General features: G+C 33.5%; 1 protein-coding gene and 1 long non-coding RNA gene across 4 annotated transcripts; one reads left to right on the forward strand and one right to left on the reverse strand.

Moving 5' to 3' along the window:
• Nucleotides 1-8,799: 8,799 nt before the first annotated feature.
• LOC145066232 (Nuclear transport factor 2 (NTF2) family protein with RNA binding (RRM-RBD-RNP motifs) domain-containing protein) lies at nt 8,800-11,923 on the forward strand. Of its 3 annotated transcripts, none has more exons than XM_079013443.1 (8): nt 8,800-9,056; nt 9,210-9,274; nt 9,698-9,835; nt 9,922-10,660; nt 10,751-10,872; nt 10,944-11,012; nt 11,100-11,166; nt 11,429-11,923. In XM_079013443.1, exons 2-8 carry the CDS (start codon nt 9,230-9,232, stop codon nt 11,692-11,694), a joined length of 1,446 nt encoding a protein of 481 aa, XP_078869569.1. In that variant the 5' UTR covers nt 8,800-9,056; nt 9,210-9,229; the 3' UTR covers nt 11,695-11,923. The 3 variants fall into 3 exon arrangements, with proteins under 3 accessions (XP_078869569.1, XP_078869570.1, XP_078869571.1); XM_079013444.1 differs by having other exon boundaries at nt 10,947-11,012; XM_079013445.1 differs by having other exon boundaries at nt 10,953-11,012.
• Nucleotides 11,924-17,556: 5,633 nt separating this feature from the next.
• LOC145069233 (uncharacterized) lies at nt 17,557-20,576 on the reverse strand. The gene is made up of 3 exons (XR_013689379.1): nt 20,407-20,576; nt 18,332-20,026; nt 17,557-18,044 (listed from the first exon to the last, which is right to left on the reverse strand). It is a non-coding gene; the product is annotated as an uncharacterized LOC145069233 (long non-coding RNA).
• Nucleotides 20,577-21,315: the final 739 nt, after the last annotated feature.

Below are 21,315 nucleotides of genomic sequence, written 5' to 3' on the forward strand. Positions count from 1 at the left end.
CATTCAACCCTAATACATCATGATCTACAATCAAATCAACATTTTCACATATAATACAAATAACAAAATCAGCGCCACTTTGTGAGTAAACGACTTCCACTTGACTTTGGCAAATTCTTGTCTATTAACCAAATTGGTGTTGTTTTCTTGTTCGATCTTCATCCTACATATGTTGATTTCATTCTCCAAAGTGCAAATTTTCGAGGTTAGATTATAGCTTTATTCTGGTTTCCTCCGATAAGGCTTTCTTCCACCTGTCCTCCCTTCATCCTCATCCAGCCATTGCCAAAATGTACAAGTTGGACTTTTTCCATTCTTGAAGAAAAATTTTTAAAAAATGTTAAATTAAAGGATGAATAAGAAGAAAAGGTCTTCAACAAGATGAAGAAGAAGAAAGTTGCAACGTATTCAACAATACTGATTACCATTGAGTTTTGACAAACTCTAAATTTTCTTCCAGGGTTTTCAGGGGTTCTTGAAGTCTTCACACGAGATGGTAAGTTGCAATCACATGGATGATCAGATTGAAATTCATCTTGTCGTTTTGAAGAATAAGATGAGGAAGAAGAAGCCATCGTCGATCTAGGGTTCAAAATCAGGGGTGTAAATATATGCACAATGCCACGTAGGTGCAACGTATTCAAGTAATGTGTCGGGTGGCTGTCACATAAGCAAAAACATGTGATAACCAGTCATATTACCTAAATGTGAACATAAATAACAAGTTGGTTTCATTAATGAGAACAAAAAAAAGAACATTACTTATATATATGGACAATCGAAATAGTTAGTTACCTTCATAAGTCATTTTCCCAACTTCAAATCCAGTTAGTGTGTGTTTTTGACCTCCCGTTCAAATTACATAAATATATTACTGTATATTAATTTGTATATATTTCCTAAAGTTTATTTGGTATAGCTATTTAGGCCATTGTATATATTGTAGCCGATCTTGAAACGACCCAAAATATGACCCAAAATTTTTCGTTTAAATAATACTAAGGTTATCAACGATTTATGATATATCATGAAATCATACGTCATAAATCCCAAAAGTTATAATAGATGTGTCATGACAAAAGAACTGCATCAACATAACATAGTACAAAAGCTAAAATTGTGGTGTGTGCAATGCCATCATCCCGAGCCCTTCCCTTTGCTTGCGGAAGTACCTGAAACCAAAACTAAAACTGTAAGCACAAAGCTTGGTGAGCTCCCCCAGACTACCATATACCATACAATCATATAAACACATATTGGGCCTTGCCCACTTCATCGGACCGAAGTTCGGAAACTGCATCAGACCGAAGTCCGAAACTGACTGGGATCTTATCCCCTGCATCGGACCAAAGTCCGGAACTAACTGTATCAGATCGAAATCCGGAACTGACAGGGACCTTGTCCTACATCGGACCGAAGTCTGGAAACTAACTGAGCATAACATAGCATAGCATAAACACATCAACTAGCATAAACACATATACTGCACACTGCATCGGACCGAAGTCCGGAACACATAACTCAAAGACATGCTTGAATCACAAAGACATCAAACACACTGAACTTCTGCATCGGACCGAAGTCCGGAACTGACTGCTAACTAGACGGGCCGACATTGTGGCCGTAGACCCGTTCCTACTGGAAGGAAAACTCACCTCGAAAGTTGGCTGCTGAAACTCTACTCGGGAATTGTTTGCTGCTGCTTCGGTCTCTCCCGGCTACAATTCCCACAAACACACTCAATCAACTACTGATAACTATACTGAGGGTAAAATGACTATTTTACTCCTGGTCAAAGTCAACCTCCTGGCCAAAGTCAACGTACAGTTGACTCGACTCGTCGAGTTGGGCCGCCAACTCATCGAGTCCCTACTCTTATTTCTCATTCCTGCCCGCTACTACTCGTCGAGTTTGGCATAGACTCCTCGAGTTCCTCCTCGATACAAATAAACAATCTATCTTCATTTGACTCGCCGAGTTGTATAAACAACTCGTCGAGTTCTCCTTCATCATAAGAGCATTCTATTATGAACAACTCGTCTGACTCGCCGAGTAGTATGAACAACTCGTCGAGTCTGCTCTTGAGGCAAGAAGATTGTCCTGGACTCGCCGAGTCGGGGCATTGACTTGCCGAGTCCCTCCATCGTTGAGTCTGACTTTCGACTCACCGAGTCCACCTCTAACTCAATGGTTCCACTCGGCATAACTCAAAAGGGGAAAAGTTGGGGACTCGCGACTCGACTCGCCGAGTCTGAAGAACAACTCGTCGAGTCACTTCCATGCAAACACTATACAGTCGATTCTAATCAATTCCATTGCATTCAACTTATAGATCTGGGTTCCTAAGGTTTGTTTCACACGTAAAGTTTCCAACTTTACGTGTGTTTATGCATCAAAGAAGGTTTAAAGGCTCTAAAGGGACCAAAAGTGTAGATCTAGGGCTTTTATACAAGAATGGTCCCATAAAGGCACCGGATCTGAGCTTCTAGAGCTCAGACATGGGTAGATCTGATGACTACTTTATCACCACATGCTCTCTATACTACTACCAAGCCAAAAATGGCAAAAACAATCCAAATAAGATATCTAAATGAAGAAGGGAAAAAGTTTGAGCTTGATACCTCAAAGAAGATTGTAATACAACAAGGAAATCAGATCTACTTTGCTCCCCTTTGACTCCTCTTCTTCTATTCTCTTCTTCTAGTTTTAAATGCACCAACAACTTGCACAATATGAGAAATCACACCAAAAATGACAAGGAACGACTAGGGTTTTAGTATGGAACTCTCTGTGGGTGAGGGAGGCTGATTAGTACACAAAAGGTTGTTTAAATAGGGTGCAGACCCTTAGATTTAGGGCTTCATCCAGACTGGCGGACTCGCCGAGTCCAAGAATATGGACTCGTTGAGTAGCCGATTCAAAACACGTGCTTATCCCATCTCTACTCGACGAGTCGGGCTACTGACTCGTCGAGTTCCTCTTAAAAACTTGAAAAAATAGATATTTAAATACATACCAGAATTGGGGCGTTACAGATCTTATAATGTACTTATTTTTGGAATACAGTTATGGGAAAACTAGTCGAACGCTCGCTCGTTGCGCAAAAAACACCTATATAGTTGAAGTCTTTACAAAAATAAGCTTTTTTAAAATATAACAATAATGTTGTTGTTAAATTTGATATCATAATTCGTATATTAAATTGATATAATATATTGATTATTTTGAATTATATGATAATATATATACATCTATTATAATTGCATTATCTCAATAGTTTGAATGACTTCTACCCGCGAATTACACGTAAATAAAATGAAATATAATATATGGTTTAATGTTATTTGTAGTTGTTATTATTTTTAATTAATTTTTTAAAATTTATTTGCTTAATGTTTTAATTTCTATCATTATAATTATTCAAAACATAAAACATTGTTTTTTGATTTTAAATGTAACAATATAATCATTTATATATAGTTATTTTTAACTATTGTTACTGTAAGTTATTTTAAGCTATTTATTTGAAAACTTTTAACGATTACAAAAATATATTTAGGAAATATTTTAGTTAAATTGAGATTACAGTTTAGTTTTTGCATTTATCACTACAATTTATCACTTTAAACTATTTATAAAATATTCTTTGGTTTTTTTTAAGTGGAAATAAAATTTATATTTAAGTTGACACTATAAAGTTATATTTAAATTAATAATTTAAGTATTTTTGTCCAAACTGTTCAAAAGTTGTAGCTTTAAACTGATGATGGTTTACATACAACAACATTTTAAATCTAATAAATTAAGTATAATATGTCAAAAGTTGAAGACATAGCTTTATAAGTAGAAGTAAATATATTATTTTAAAATTAAAATTTAGTTTATTTATGATTGCACTTACGTTTGATATTTATTTGACCTTATTAACCAAGTTATAATCATTATTAGAAAGACACTACAATTTATCATTTTTAATTATTCACAAAATATTCTTTTGGCTTGTTTAAGGTAAACTAAAATTTATATTTAAGTTAACCATGTAATGTTATATTTAAATTAATAATTTAAGTATTTTATACAAATTGTTCCAAAATTGTATCTTTAAAATGATAATGGTTTACATCCAACAATATATAAACCAATAAATTAAGTATAATATGTTAAAAGTTAAAAAACATAACTTTATAAGGAGAAGTAAAGATATTATTTTAATATTGAAATTTAGTTTATATATGATTAAACTTTAAGTTTGATGTTTATTTAACTTTATTAACAAATTATAACTTTTATTGGAAAGAAACTAAAAAATCATGAGAGTTTCAAATGCATGAGGTTCAAAGAAAAATGTTAGCTTTATAAGATATATAGATATAGATATATAGATATAGATAGATAGATACATGGTCGTCAAAATCGCGATCTTGATCGTAGGATCGTACGATCCTAGGTATGAAAAACGATCCGGGTCGTAAAAAGATCGTATTTGAGATAGGATCGCAGGTAGGATCGTAAGATCGTAGGATCGAGATCCGATCCGATCCTACCTTCCTTTGATTTTTTTTTTTTTGCAAATGAATTTTTTTTTACCATTTTATGTCTTTTATCCTTTACCAATTTACCATTTATCATTTTGTATTGTGGCTTATTATTAATATTTTGAAGTTTTTGAACAAAAAATTAAATGTTTGAAATATTTTTCATGATTAAAAATTATAATTTAAAATTATATTTTATTTTGTGGGATCTTAGGATCCCGATCCCGATCTTGCAAACTCAAAAACGATCCTAGATAGAATCCCAATATTGACAACCTTGGATAGATAGATATATAAATATAGATATCTCTTTTTCATATATATCATACATACTTATAAAGCTAACATTTTTTTTTGAATCTCATGCATTTGAAACCCCCATTCTTTTTTCCTTTCACCACATTCATTTGAAACTCCCATGACTTTTCAATTTCTTTATAATAATAATTATAATTTGGTAATTAGGTTAAATAAATATCAAATCTAAAGTGTATTTATATATAAAATAAATTTCAATATTAAAATAATATCTTTAATTCTACTTATAAAATTATGTTTTTTAACTTTTAACATATTATACTTAATTTATTAATTTTAATATATTGTTGGATGTAAACCATTATCATTTTAAAGGTATAATTTTTGAACAATTTGTATAAAATACTTACATTATTAATTAAAATATAACATTATAGGCTCAATTTAAATATAAATTTTATTTAACTTAAACAACCCAAAGATTATTTTATAAATAGTTAAAAGTGATAAATTGTAGTGTCTTTCTAATAATGATTGTAAGTTGGTTAATAAGGTTAAACAAATATCAAACCTAAAGTGTAATCATAAATAGACTAAATTTCAATTTTAAAATAATATCTTTACTTCTATTTATAAAGTTATTTCTTTAAATTTTAACATATTATACTTGATTTATTATATTTAAAATGTTGTTGCATGTAAACCATTATCAGTTTAAAACTATAATTTTTGAACAGTTTGGACAAAATACTTAAATTGTTAATTTAAATATAACATTACAGTGTCAACTTAAATATAAATTTCAGTTCGACTAAAAAAACCAAATAATATTTTGTAAATAGTTAAAAGTGATAAATTATAGTGATACATGCAAAAAAACTAAATTGTAATATCAGTTTAACTGAAATATTCCCTAAATATATTTATATAATCGTTAAAAAATTTCAAATAAGTAGCTTAAAATAACTTATAATAACAATAGTTAAAAATAACTCTATATAAATGATTATATTGTTACCTTTAAAATCAAAAAAATAATGTTTGATGTTTTAAATAATTATAATGATAGAAATTAAAACATTAAGCAAATATATTTTAAAAAATTAGTTAAAAATAACAACTATAAATAATATTAAACCATATATAATATTTAATTTTATTGATGTGTAACTCGCGAGTAGAAGTCATTCAAACGATTGAGATTATGACGTTATAATATATTTATATATTATCATATAATTCAAAATAGTCAATATATTATATCAAATTAATATACGAATTATTATATCAAATTTAACAACAACGTTAGTGTTATATTTTAAAAAATATATATTTGTAAAGACTTCAACTATATAGGTGTTTATGCGCATTACAATGTCAACTCAAATATAAATTTCAGTTTCATTTAAAAAAACTAAAGCATATTTTGTAAATAGTTAAAAGTGATAAATTGTAGTGATAAAAGCAAAAACTAAATTGTAATTTCAATTTAACTAAAATATATTTTTATAATCGTTAAAAGTTTCCAAATAAGTAGCTTAAAATAACTTACAATAACAATAGTTAAAAACAACTCTATATAAATGATTATATTGTTAGCTTTAAAATAAAAAACAATGTTTGATGTTTTAAATAATGATAATGATAGAAATTAAAACATTAAACAAATAAATTTTAAAAAATTAATTAACAGTAAAAACAACTATAAATAACATCAAATCATATATTATATTAAATTTTATTCATGTGTAACTCGCGGGTAAACGTCATTCAAACGATTGAGATTATGAAGTTATAATAAATGTATATATTATCATATAATTCAAAATAATCAATATATTATATCAATATAGTATATAGAAATTATTATATCAAATTTAACAATAATGTTATTGTTATATTCAAAAAATTCATATATTTGTAAAGACTTCAACTGTATAAGTGTTTCTGCGCAACGCGCGGGCATTCGCCTAGTTTTTAATAACCTGATAAAATATCAGTTTCCTTACTTCTCTTTCATTCTTCCAATTCCTAATTAATATTTAGACAAAACTTCAAAAATGGTCCCTGTGGTTTTCAAAAATATCAAGTTTAGTCCCTAAGTTCAAAAAACCTCACAGATGGTCCCTGTGGTTTCAAAACTTTTAATGTTTAGTCCTTCCGTCTAACACCGTCAGTTTTCTACCGTTAAGTGAGGGGCATTTTCGTCATTTCAATACCCAGGGACCATTTATGAGGTTTTCTATTTTTTTTTTGAAAAAAAAGAAAAAAAAATGAAATTTAAAAGGCTCTCTCTCTCTCTCTCTCTCTCTCTCTCTCCTTTAATCCCTCGATTCTTCAAATCCCAGAACACTTTTCCTTTTCCTTCTTAATTCTTCTTTTTCGACCATCTTCTGGACTCTCTCCTCCTCTTGGTCTTCAATAAGATCGGTGATGCCAAGGATTTAGGTCATTGTTGCGTTGTTTCCAAGCTATTTCATACCCTTGTTCCTCAGGTCGAGAATCTACGACGATGATGCCACCTCCGCCTCCGGTGCCTCCGATAAATCTTGTGGACCCTTTTCCAATCTTGTTTGTCTCGTCTTTGGTGGAATCGTTAAGCCCATCCAAGCTCTTGGAAACTTTTTAGGTCCCAAGAGATCTTCGTCATCCTTATATGTCGGTAACAACGTTGATGCTGATGATGATCTTGAACATGGAGGTGGAGTTACACACCATTCTCCCACTCAAGTTCTCAAAAACTTCGTCGAAAACGTTGATGCTGATGATGATCTTTTGGTTTTACAGTGGTGCTTTATGTTGTAGATTAAGGATCCAGATTCCGATTTCACGATGATCAGTGTAATGAATTCCATGAACACTTCCATTAATGAAGTCGGCAAATGCTTGGATTCTCAGTTATGGCACGCATGTGCTGGTGGTATGGTACAATTGCCACCATTAAACTCCAAGGTATTCTACTTCCCTCAAGGCCACGCCGAACATGCTGCATCAGGAAACGTGAATTTTGGGGATTTCTCTCGAATCCCACCTTACATTAGTTTAGGGATACGAGAACTGGATGCTTAAAAGCTTGATAATTGCTTCGACCTACAGTGTCAACAAGATGATCAACAAAGCAAAGCAGCTATCTGATGTTTTGAAAGATAGGGTAGGGTTTTTATTAATCTGGTAGCTCTGCTCCACCATTATTGTCTGGATTTCTTGATTTTTTTTTTTTGGAGCAGATGACAGATTACACGAAACATTTGTTGTATTTTCTAGAATGTTGTCCATTGATATGATACGAATTAGGGCAGATTAACAAAATTGGGTTTTTTTATAAGGTTAGTGGGTAAAGCTTTTGCTTTCTTCCATTGATTGTAGTTCTGGAAATGCACACACATCTGCTTTCAATGGAAACTGGGAAGAGGAAGAGGAAGAGGACGAAGAGAGAGAGGGAGAGAGAGAGAGAAGGAGAGGTCCCCTTGCATATTAAATTTTATTTATTTAAAAAAAAAGTAACTGAAAACCTCATAAATGGTCCCTGTGTAGTGAAATACCAAAAATGCCCCTGACTTAACGGCTAAATGGTAACGGAGTTAGCCGGAAGGACCAAATGTTAAAAGTTTTGAAACCACATGGACCATCTGTGAGGTTTTTTAAACTTAGGGACTAAACTTGATATTTTTAAAAACCACAGGGACCATTTTTGAAGTTTTGTCTAATATTTATTTCCTCCCTTACACATTTATTTGCCCATTAACAAATGACTATGAACTAATGCTATACTTGGAAGAGACATACACAATTCTCAAAAACCGTATTATTAATGTTTTGATTATTCATCGTACATAAATAAATTACAAAGATTAGGATTTTTTGCATCATTCCAACATCCAGATTCGAAAAATAAATTACATATTTAAATTTAAATTTCAATTTCAGATATATTTAAAATAAGGATTGCCTCATATTTTCAAGCGATTCCACTAATAAAATAACGAAATCATGTTAATATAATTTTGGGCAAAAGAAAAAAGGCATCCTCTAGTTCCTTGCCTTCCATAGTCCTTTACTATATAAACCCTGAAACCCTTTTGACGCAAAATACTCGTTCCTCATTCCCCTGTACGCACTCTCGTTCGCGCCCCAGCGAGATCCGTAATCGCAACAACAAACCCTAACCAAGAAGTAGAGAGAGAAAGGAAGAACAGGATCACAGATTCTCTCTTTCTCTCTCACTTCAGCCTCGATCTTAACACATCTTGATCCTTGATTCTGGTACGGATTGTTTTCTACGCATCTCCATCTCTGTACATTTATATTCTCTGCAATTATCGTTAGATTTTTTTGTTTATGCTTTATGCGTGCACGTTTCCTTTGTTGTTTTGGATGTTTTGTAACGATTAGTAGTGTTTTTGGCATGTTCTCCAGGGGTTTGGCATCGATCTATAATGGCGGCTCCGGCAGAAGTAGCGGCGCCTGTATCTGCTCAAGTTGTATGTATCGAATCATTGAGCTTTCTAGATCACTTTATGCTTGTTTGAGATTTTATTTATGGCGGCGCTTGATATAGAGCCCCCAAATTAATTCTAGCTGTACTATTCTTGAAAGAGGATATTTTTAATTCTACAATATTTATTCTCTCCGTCTATAGAAATTTCATCTAAAACGATGAAAAGAACGGTTGATAATCTACCACTACGCCAATTTAATGAAATCCAGTGGCGTGGGGGATAATATTCCAAACACATGATTCCGTAAATATGTAACATAATGGTTAAGGTCATTAAATCATCATTATGTTTTAATATTTTGTTTGTGACTCTGATATATGTTTGCTTTACAATGTGTTATTATTTTATTGCATTGTTTATAGTTAAATGATTCTCATTGACGTTTCTTTGATTGCTAATAAACAGGTTGGGAATGCTTTTGTTCAGCAGTACTATCATATACTGCATCAGTCACCTGGACTAGTTCATAAGTTCTATCATGATAGCAGTAAAATTGGTCGCCCTGAGGAAGATGGTACTATGAGCGTAACTACTACCATGGATGTATGAGATCTTTCTCCATCTTTTTTATTCATAAATTATGTGCTTAAAGTCCTTCCTTTTTTCTTAATCTTGTTATTGATTTGCAGGAAATCAATGCTAAAATACTGTCCCTTAACTATGAGGACATGAGGGCTGAGATCAAATCCGTTGATGGGCAAGAATCATTAGGTGGTGGAGTCAACGTTCTAGTCACTGGACATTTGACTGGAAAAGATAACATTGTGCGTGATTTCACACAATCTTTCTTTCTCGCCCCTCAAGACAAAGGCTACTTTGTGTTGAATGACATGTTTCGTTACTTGGATAAACCTAAACACAATGAAGTTTCCACTGAAGAAGCTGTGGTGGTGGATCCTATAACCCCTGAGCAAGAAACTGTTGCGATACCAGAAAACAACATCCCTGAGGAGGAAGCTGCTGATTCTGATGTGACAGAGGAACCTCAACCAGAAAAGAAGATTGTTTCTGAGGAAAATGGTGAAGTAGCCATTGTAGATGAGGAAGTTGAAGTTGAAGATCCAGTTCCTGAAGCTGTTGTTGATGAAGTGCCAGTGCCCACTTCATCATCAGTGGTGGCTGTTGAAGTCAACACCAAAACTGAGGAAGCCCCAAAGAAGTCTTATGCATCTATTGTAATGGATCTGAAGAAGCAAAATGGTGTCCCCTTTTCATCTCCACCTCCTGTAATGAGGAGACCTCAACCAAGAAACCAAGAACAACAGCCATTGAATAACGCTGTTGCCAATACCACCACTGTAGCACCTGAACCAGCTGCTGCTTCCAATTTGTTGGATGCTACTGAAAACGGTGTTCATGAGGAAGAAGGTAGGGTTAAGTTTGTCATGGAGACCTTTCATCTTTCTGCTATCGATTCATTGTAAGATTTTTTAAAAAAAAAAAAATATATTTGTGTAGGTGAAGGTTACTCGGTGTATATTAAGGGTCTTCCAATGAGTGCTACACCTGCAATACTGGAGGAGGAGTTTAAGAAGTTTGGAGCAATTAAGGCGAATGGGATTCAAGTTCGAAGCAACAGGGTATGTATTGACTTCATCCTTGTGGTCTATTTCAATATGTTTTTGATTTTGACTTGCGAAAACTCATATAGCAGCAACAGGGTTTTTGTTTTGGTTTTGTTGAATTTGAGACGCCTGAGGCTGTTCAAAAGGCTATTGAGGTATGTTATGTCAGTTGTTGATATGAATATGATTGTTCTTTTCTTGTGATGATTTTGACTTATTTATTTATTTTTTTAAATATTTAGGCCTCACCAGTCCCAATTGGTGGACGCAATTCTGTTGTTGAAGAGAAGCGCTCCACAAACTCCCGAGGTAATTCAGGTTTTTATTTTATTTTGGTATAATGAGGGTAGTTTGGTCTTTTAATTAAAAGGAAAGAATGTAATTGAATGTGCATTTGGTTCGTAGCATGTTTATGGAAGGAATGTAGCATGCAAACTAAAGGAATCATTTATATATTCTTTGTTTATTGTTGACATATATATAATTGAATTCTTGAGTAAATATATGACAGGGGTGTTTTTGTCTTTTAATAAATGATTAATTTCTTATGAATGATGCATGGATTGTATAGGAGGAAGCCGGGGAAGATTTATGGTTGGAAGGGGAGGTGGTGGATTCAGGAACGAAGGTGTGAGAGGAGGTCGTGGAAACTACGGTGGGGGTAGGGGTTACAACCGTGGCGGTGGCGGTGATTTTGGCGGCAGCCGGAATGATTACGGGTACAGAAGTGGTGGCCGTGGAGGAGCAGCTTCAAACCGTGGCGGCAATGGCAATGGCAATGGGAATGGTTATCAGAGAGAGAACAATGGCGGAGCCGCCCGAATTATGGCACAGTGAGTTGCGGAAAAGTGGATAGTGGTTCCTGACTTTATTTTTGGCTTTGCATTGGTAAGCAAGTAAGGTGATAAGATAATAGAGACGGATAGAAAGAGGTTTGTTTTTTAATTTTTGATTTTTAAATATTTTTTTTCAACTTGTAGTATAGTCGTAGTTGTGATTTTTTTTTTCTTTTTTGGAGATTGGTATTATTTTGGTGACAATTGCTATTGATTTTGTTCAGGCGGAATTTGATGAGTTTGATCATGATTTTTTTTTAATATTCTTTAGGTTAAAATAATACACTCTAGAAAAAAGTATGAACATGGCTCAATGATGAATTGAGAAGTAAAGTAATCTCGGGTTCTACAGAATTAATTGATTTAGGAAAAAGATTGTTTGATTTGATCAAGATTAGATCACTTTGATTGAATGTGATGATTTAATTAACATACTGAAAAGAGTAATATATATCTTATTGATGAATCATATTCCTATGTTCCTTTCACATCAAACTCGACTAATTTGGTTGTGTTCAATCCTAACTTTGTGCTTCTACACAATCTTAAGTTGGATAATATATTTTAAAATCTTAAATAAACATGAAACAGAGCCTACAAGAAAAGTGCTTTTTTGAAGAGTATATTTTTGTAATCATGACATATTTATTATTTATTATGTATCAACCTTAAAATACGTTGATAGGTCAATTTAACCTAACCAATCGTGTTTTAATATATATAATGCAACATGTTACATACACTAGGGCATCTGGTATACCAAGAACGAACCTCTTCGTAGTCTATGTGGCCACTAACCACTATAGTGGTTAGGACTGTCGAACATGTAAATTTTTGGGTTTCAGGTAGAACGGGTATTTCCTTAAGAAAATAATACCCGATACCCGATTTATATTGTAATTCGGGTTTTCGGGTTTCGGGTTTAAGGTCGGGTCGAGTAATTATCGGGTTTACCCAAAAATTTCTTAAATTGATTTTTTTTTATATGTTGGTTGGTTTACTAAACAATTAGGTAGGAAAATACTTCATACAATTAACAAGTACATATATAATAACAATACAAATCATTATAATATGTTATGTAATTTTTTAATTGGGTTATTGTCATTATGACCCAATAAACTTTAGTATATTGGTTTAAATGGTCCCTCATGACTATTTTTTGTATTTGAAGGGCATGAACTTGTTTTTTTTAGGTTTTAAAATGTCCTTTTAGCAAATTTGAAGGGGTCACCCGGTGACACTCATCCTAATCAGCACCTAATCAACAACTTTAGATGCCAAATCATTTGCCACGTGTAACACCTAATGTAATTGAAACAGTGTTGATGATACAGTCTGTGAGTCTTCTCCCAAAGCTAGACACCATTCAAGTACATCTTCATTTCTTCATCTTCTCAATTGTAATATTTTTGTTGCTCGAATCATAATTTCGTTCTTTGATATGCGATTCATTCGGGTTTGCATCTGATTGCGAGAGATGTTGGGAAATCGATGGCAAAAGAGCTTGTCGGTTTACAAGAGAAGCTTGATTCGTTAACATTTGTAAAATCTGAAACCCTAAGTGAAATTACAGAAGAATCTGAAGAAGATGATGATGGAAAAATCAGAAATACTGCTCTTGAGCCATAGGTGGAATGGCAAAATGAAGAAAAGCCCGACAAGCTTAACAACAATCAAGAAGTCGAAGCTGCATATCCTATACACGATATGAAGCCGGAGCAACTAGTTGAACAGATCTCCGGTGAGTTTAATATGTCAACAAAAGTGATTTTTGACCGATTCAAAGATCATGAAACACACACAGAATTAATGGATTTAATTTTTTTTCTCTCTGTCAAATAAGAGATTCATGGGATTGATTTTGACTCTGAACCTTGATAAATTGAAAATTACGTCTAGAGTAGGTACCTCTCCATCGGCAAATTACCCTACATCATTCGATTGTCTACATCCTTTCTTGTTATTATCACCGACCACCCATAGACTACCATCGTCTTGCAGATCTGATGAAGACACATACAGATCTAAAATCGCAAAGCTGATGAATTTGATTTCGTTAAAAAAAACGAAGTTGGAGACACATACGTGCAGATCTGAGATTTAAGATCAAATAAACTATGTAATCGATCAACGCTTTTTTTACTGATCCATCTTTTTTTTTTTATATATATTTTACATTTGTTTTTTTTTACCATGGTTTCAGGTGTTCATCAATGGGTTCATCAATAGTGTACATACCTGTTTCGAACATTCAACAAGCATGGCTTCAACCTCATCAATTGGGGGAGAGAAAGAAACACTAATGGTGTTCAGAAGTAGACGATGATGCTGGTGATTTCTGGCTTTGGTGGTAGAAGATGGATCGAGGTGGTGGTGAGGGATGGATAGTGATGGTGGATGGTGGGAGATGGATGATGATGGTAGTGGTGGGAGACTGGGAGGTGGAAGGTAGGCGGTGGAAATGATCGGTGCTTTAAGGATCTTCATGAACATGAACATCATTATAGAACATGAACAGAGCCTGAAATTTATTTAAATATTTATAATTTCACTCAAATTGTAGGATAATCAATCACCTTTTCACTCAAATTCTAGGATAATCAATTGCCTAATCACAGTGGAAATCTTTGTTCCTTGCTTCTAAATACCTTATTACAATCGATTTAGGGGGATTTTGTCGTCGATGATTTAAGGAACCCAAGCTGCTGGATGAAGGTGTTGGAAGGTGGGTGTTCTTCGACATGAACATATAAAGTCTTCGTGGGTATAGTTGGTAAAATGAGACGAGGGTATTATTGTCCATATATTATGTTTCAGTGGATGGATAATTTGTGATGTGGATTTTAGTTTAATTTTATAACTTGTGAAAAAAAAACACGTCATCAAAGCTACCGGTAATAAGAAGTCTTGGGCATTTTTAGCAGGTAAAAATAGACTTTATGCCCATAAACTACCAAAAAAAGTCACGGGGGATCATTTAAACCAATAGACAAAAGTTTGTTGGGCTACAATGACAATAACCCTTTTTAATTCCATTCCAAATATTGATTAAAAAAACCATGAATATGATTAGCATGGAATAATAGGTCTAAACACAACAAAAAAAAGTCTAAACACAACCCAACTAAACAATAAAAGTCTAAACATAACAAAAGAGTAAAATTCATAAGTCATAACCCAACTCCAACCATAAAAGTCTAAACATAACAAAAAGAGTAAAATTCATAAGTCATAACCCAACTCAAAACATAAAAGTCTAAACTTAACAAAAAAAAAGTCTTGCATCTTCACGTTGCCATATTCATTTCCATATCCAATTCGAGCTCTAATTAGACGTGCCAACTTCTCCCAATCCTATACAAATAGTATAAGCATTAAAAGGACAAAACATAACATGTGAAAATATTAAAAAATATTAAACATAAACAACTACCTTTATCAAATTCTTGTAGGTTTTCCCAATCTTGTTCAAAATCGATGTTGTCACTTATATCACCCCGAAGCCAATCTTGGGTACAAATTATACTTTCAACAATCTTAAGAGTCAAAGCACTCCTATATGGATCCAAAACCCTCCTGCTAGTGCTAAAAACAAATTCTGAAGTCACTGTTAAGGTGGGAATGACAAACAAATCTTTAGCCATCAAGGATAGAATCGGAAATCTTTGACTATTCACTTTCCACCACTCTAAAATGTTATATATTGACGAATCTTCTTCAACACTTTCTTTCAAATACTTTTCTAACTCTCCAATTGATTCAACTATGTTTGTTTTCATCTTTTCCCTTAGTTTATTCCTCAATGGTGGTTTTGGTGTCGTAGCATCCGGATTTTGGCGTTTCCCTAAAATCGACGATGAATTACTAGACCCGTTAGTACTAGAAGTAGTACTTGGAGAATGAATTCTAATGTAATTATTATATAATTCATACATAGAATCCATAATATATTTCTTTTTCTCCTCTATCTTTTCTTTTCCATAACAATCCTCAAGTAGTATAACCAAATACTTTACTTTGTTCCTCAGGTCAAGAATCAAAGCAAAGTAGAGCAACAAATTCATTTTTTCTACGTCGCCAAAATACTTATCAAACTTTACTCTCATTGCCAATGCAATATCACAAAGGCTAGCATCGGAAATAGCATCATCTAAGAGTGTACAAATGGAATAAATATCTTCAATGCACATGTTTGATGTCACGTATAGTGTCCCGGAATTCCTTTCAGTAACATCACAAAATGGTTTTAAAAAATGACACAAATGCCTAACATGTTCCCAAATCGATAAACCCGCCTTTTTAATGTCGGAACGAAACTCATATTCCTCTAGATCATATCTTTCAAAAGTTTTTTCATAACTTTGGGTAATATTCAACATACGATAAGTTGAGTTCCATCTTGTTGGAACATCTCTTACCAAGTTTTTCGTTGTACCCGGATTAACAAGCTTAGCAAACTTGGTGAATTTGCCAATTCATTAAGGTGATTGCCTAATCCACTTTACCGCCCATCTAATTATCTCAACCGGCTTATCAACCTTTTTAATACCATCTTGCACCACCAAGTCTAAAATATGGGCAACACATCTCATGTGTGTCCATTTCCCATTTAAGAGACACTTGTTGGGATTTTGAAAGATTTTTTTTAAACTCAATTGCCACATCATTAGCACTTGCGTTGTCAATGGAAATTGTGAAAACATTTTTTATTCCCCGATCTATTAAACATTTCTCAACCACTAATCCAATATCAACCCCACGATGACTCTCTCGAGGACAAAAACTCAACACTTTTTTTTTTTCAATTTCCATTCATTGTCTATAAAGTGAGCGGTGAGACACATATAACTTGATTGTTGTGTAGAAGTTCAAGTATCGGTGGTCAAACAAATCCTACCAACGTTTTTTTTAATAAAAGCTTGAAGTTTTTCTTTTACTTCTTGAAACAATTGGTAGGTATCGGAGAAACCGATGTCGTGCGATGACTGTTCATGACTTCAGCTTCAATGTCGTAATCATATTCCCTTTGCGAGTTTGCGTCGACTATCGAGCCGTCGTTCATAAGAAGGAAACAAATGTTTTTTTTTGAAGCGTGCGTACGTGACTGCATTGTATATTTGGTATTATTTAAAAAACGAATTCGGGTATTTGGGTATACCCGAAAATAAATATTCATACCTTAAACCCGACCTATATTATTATTGGGTTAACCTATTACCCGAATGTTCATACTCGTTATCCGTTCTACCCGACCCATTCTACCCGAATTCGGAACGGGTCGGGTGGGTAGAACGGGTTTCGGGTTTTATCGACAGACCTAATAGTGGTAGTTAATGGTAGTGGTGGATTCTGGTTCCCACAACGGAAGCCAACGTCCAATACTTTTATTTCTCTCACTCACTCACTCACTCTCTCTTTCTCTCTCTCTCTCTCTCTCTATATATATATATATATATATATATATATATATATATATATATATATATAATTTAAAAATCAAAAAATAAGAGGGTTATAGTAACCTTTTAGTGGTTGTGTGGTTGTGTTTGATGATGATGTGACACTCACCACTAAAGTGGTTAGTGGTGAGTATAACGGATGATCTTGTAAGAATGGTCCATTTATTCATGCACTTTCGTCGTGTTTAAATTAAAATACTGAAAAGTTATTATAGCCAAATTTTGTTTATAGTTTGGTCATTTTTTATGGGTTGCTTTTTAGCTATTAGTGTTTTTTTAAACACCCAACCATAAATTAGAAAGAATCACAAAATGTTTTTAGGAATTGCAACCATCACTACCAGAAAAAGGTTAATCTAATACGTCTGAAAAGATAAATATTATACATAGGTATAGAAAAAGGTTAATATAATGCGGTTGAAAGTATGAATATTATGCATATGTAGAGGTCGTAGTGTGGTGTATTAGATTACATTGCCTAATAGAGTAGGGCTTTTTAAAGTACTCTATATGAATCCTATAATGCCATCCAATATTCGATACAACTGTACTTGTATCGTATTCCACCATATTCACGTATGATTCCGTTCCATTCCACCCTATTCCTTTCCAGCCATTCCACCCCTACTCACATGATTGCATTCCAACCCTATCCAACAACTAATTACAAACCTTGTTATACTCAAAGCTACTAAGGACTGAACCACACCAAACGCTAACATGGAGATCGAGGGACCTTAATCGCTAATCTTGAACTTCAGAAAGGACCATAAAGATTCTTCAATTCGGATTCCTGTTGTTGTCAGAAATATAACATAAAGAACTCCAGTTGCTTGCAGAAAAACTCTTTCCACATTTTCAGCATATATTCGGGATTCAAAGGCTTACCCTACAAGTTGCAATAAAGTTATATGAAAACCTAGACTCGAAGTAAATGCGAGCATACATACATATTGGGGGTTTGACAAAAAAAGGAAGGAATTGAATAAAAATCGTTGAAAAACTTGGAAGGAATCGTGAATTCCATGAATATATGAAGGATTCAAATTCCAAACACGCCATGGAATGGAATCTTAAAGTCCATTTTCCATTTGATCATGCAGTAATCTATAACAAAATATAAGAAGAAAACTATACTGAAAGCACCCATTGACATGATATATAAGTAAAAATTACCTCGACTTCTATATGCCTGGGTCATGTTATATTTTTTGTGTTTACAACAAAATCTTGCAAACTTGACCTTTGCAAATGTGTCTTCACCAATTGTTCGGCCAATCTCATATTTCCTCACCTTCTTTGTTACCCTCTTCATCATTTATCCAAGGCTTAAAGAACATAAATCAGCCACAATTTCTCTGACTTCAATGGAAAAACTTCACATCATCCAACATTTATAACTATCTATGTAAAATAACAAAAGTCAAATTTATAAAGTAACTAATCAAACCAATTATGGCGCATTGACATCATCAGCTCCAATCCTCTACTTTAAAAATATTATTATTTTAAGAAAGTGTTGAGCTTAAAGTAACTGTTTCGCTAGTTGCAAAAGTAATCATCATTACAAAGAATTTGGAAAAAAAAAATTTAAAGGCCCTAATTTTTGTAGTTAATATTATGTTCATCAAACAATTTATAAGATTTCGATTGCAATGGGCTAGATAGGGACTTCGATCTAGAACATTCAAAAGTATTGCAAGAAGCATCAAGAAAATGATTTTGTCGGTTAGCCACCTCTGGCTATGATCGGGTCTTGTACTCCGGTGAAGGTCGGGGGCTTTGTGTTATCGAAGTCCTGATACTAAAAAGACTGACCTGTCCCCGTAGCTGCAGCTGCCATGGCTGCGGAGGCTGTAGTAGCATCCGTCTCAGCAATAGATGTGTAGCGATCATCAAAGAACTCCATCATTGCGGTCTTGATAGACCCGAACTGTGACATCCCCATTTTCACGGCCAGAAAAGACCGATTTTGTTTATGCTTTATAAAAATCAGAGTACTTCATTTTATAAAAATGTTGCGGAATTTGTTCCCAGAAAAACATGGTAAATACGTTATTAAAACATTTTCGATGAAACGTATTTATTTCATTTTAAAACGTTTGGGATGTCATCGTTAATACAGAAACATAAGCATAAACAGAACTTACAATTATTTACACTAGTGATCTACATCTCTTTAAATCTCTCAGTGTATTGTGACTTCATATCAACACCTGTGATAAAAATAAACTGAGTGGGTCAGGTTGGGAAACCTGGTGAGCACATAGGGTTTTCAACCCACAATAATATAATTATTATTTTTAAATTACCCATTCCCGTTATCCTCACATTACGTCCCTAAAACATCTAACACAAGGGACCTAGTCAAAGGACTATCATTGGGATGGAGTATATCTGGTGAGCACACAGTTCACACAGTTCGAATAAACACACAGTTCGGTTAAACACAAAGTTCGAATAAACACCTACAGGTTGCGAGCCTGTTAGTGTTCCACTGGACTGTCTAGAATAGTCCGTGGTCGTCATCTATACTCTGCTAGATGACTAGATCATCAAGAACATCTATAACGAGGCATCTCATTATTTCATTTTATCACACAGCAACTAATACATCTACCCATGTTTTACCCAACACATTTTGTAGATATAAAATACATATACAGTTTAAATCATTGAAAACATGTATAAAACGTTCATCCAGCATAGATAGCAAGTATACAGATAATATACACACACATCACGTAATTTATATAAAATACTTCATATCTATGTGTAAGCTGAAAGTAACTATGCACTCACCTGAGAAGGTGGTGACTCGGTACTCGGACAGCGCTTCGTTTACTTTAAAATAATTTCCTTTGACGAAACCTAGTATTATCACCACTAGATTTTAGTCTAATATTACCGTGACTAATTATTAGTCTTATTATTATTATTATTATTATTATTATTATTATTATTATTATTATTATATAAGCGTTTAAACAATACTTTCCAACTACTATGTACAGACAGGGGCCAGACATAAAACACCGGAGGGCAGGACCATTTTGGCGTATAGCACTTCTGAAATCCAACAACCCTATGCGGCCCTTTAAACCAGATTCCCCGTACCGCGAGTAGTTAAAAGATATTATAACGACACTTATATAAGTCATAATAATAGCCCAAATATTTATTATAAATTTATAATAACAATACTAATTTTAAATATAAACTATATTTAAAATAGGGTAAACATAACTTACTTTCAAGGCGATTTTAGCTAGGAGTCGGGCTCTGCAGGGGCAGAACTTCGTCGCTGAATCTTTCTAAGAAAGATTCGTGCAGCGCTTCAGCGCTCACCTTACTATACTAAAACTACAGAAAGAGAAGTCGAATCACGAGGGACCGAAATGCTCGGGGGATAAGGAGAGAAAGACTCTTGAATCAAGAGAATGGTGCAAGAAATATGAGAGCCCAAGGCTCTTATTTATACTAATTGAATTTTCAAAAACTACCCTCCATAATTACTTAATGACCTTTTAGTTATATAAACAACTAAACACCCCTCTATAATACTATTTTAAATGGATTTAATGATCTTTGTACTAAACTAATGTCGAAAGAACTCAACATTAGTTTTATAATAACCGCATCGTCGATACCTTTCTAATGATATATACATATGTATATATATGTGTACGTATACATGATTTATACTTTATTTTAATACGTAAATATACTACTATAATTTGTAACTCGCTCATACGAACTCCGTTTTTGACGTTATTTATATCCACGCGTAGGTGGAGACATACTCTACAACTTTCTTTTAGACTCCGTTGGTTAATTTTGACTTTATTTTTAAAGTTATATTTTTAACAGGCCAGGACAGGATTGGTCCGTTAAAATCTCATAACTTCTTTATTCGATGTCCATTTTCGTCTGTATTTTTATCGTTACGCTACTAATAACGAGATCTTCGATTCTTGTTTAGGTTGTGTCGGCTAAAAATCAATCGATCTAAAATTCGAATTTCGGGCTGTACACCGCTAATCCGAAACTTCGAAAAATCATAACTTGTTCATACGAAGTCAGATTTGGGCGTTCTTTTTATCGATGTTCTTAGTTTAACATATTCTACGACTTTTGTTTAGAGCGCTAAGGCTAAATCT

This window comes from Lactuca serriola, chromosome 8 (genome assembly GCF_051521515.1).
Source record: "Lactuca serriola cultivar US96UC23 chromosome 8, Lser_US96UC23_V15, whole genome shotgun sequence".
In the NCBI taxonomy this organism is placed as follows: domain Eukaryota; kingdom Viridiplantae; phylum Streptophyta; class Magnoliopsida; order Asterales; family Asteraceae; genus Lactuca; species Lactuca serriola.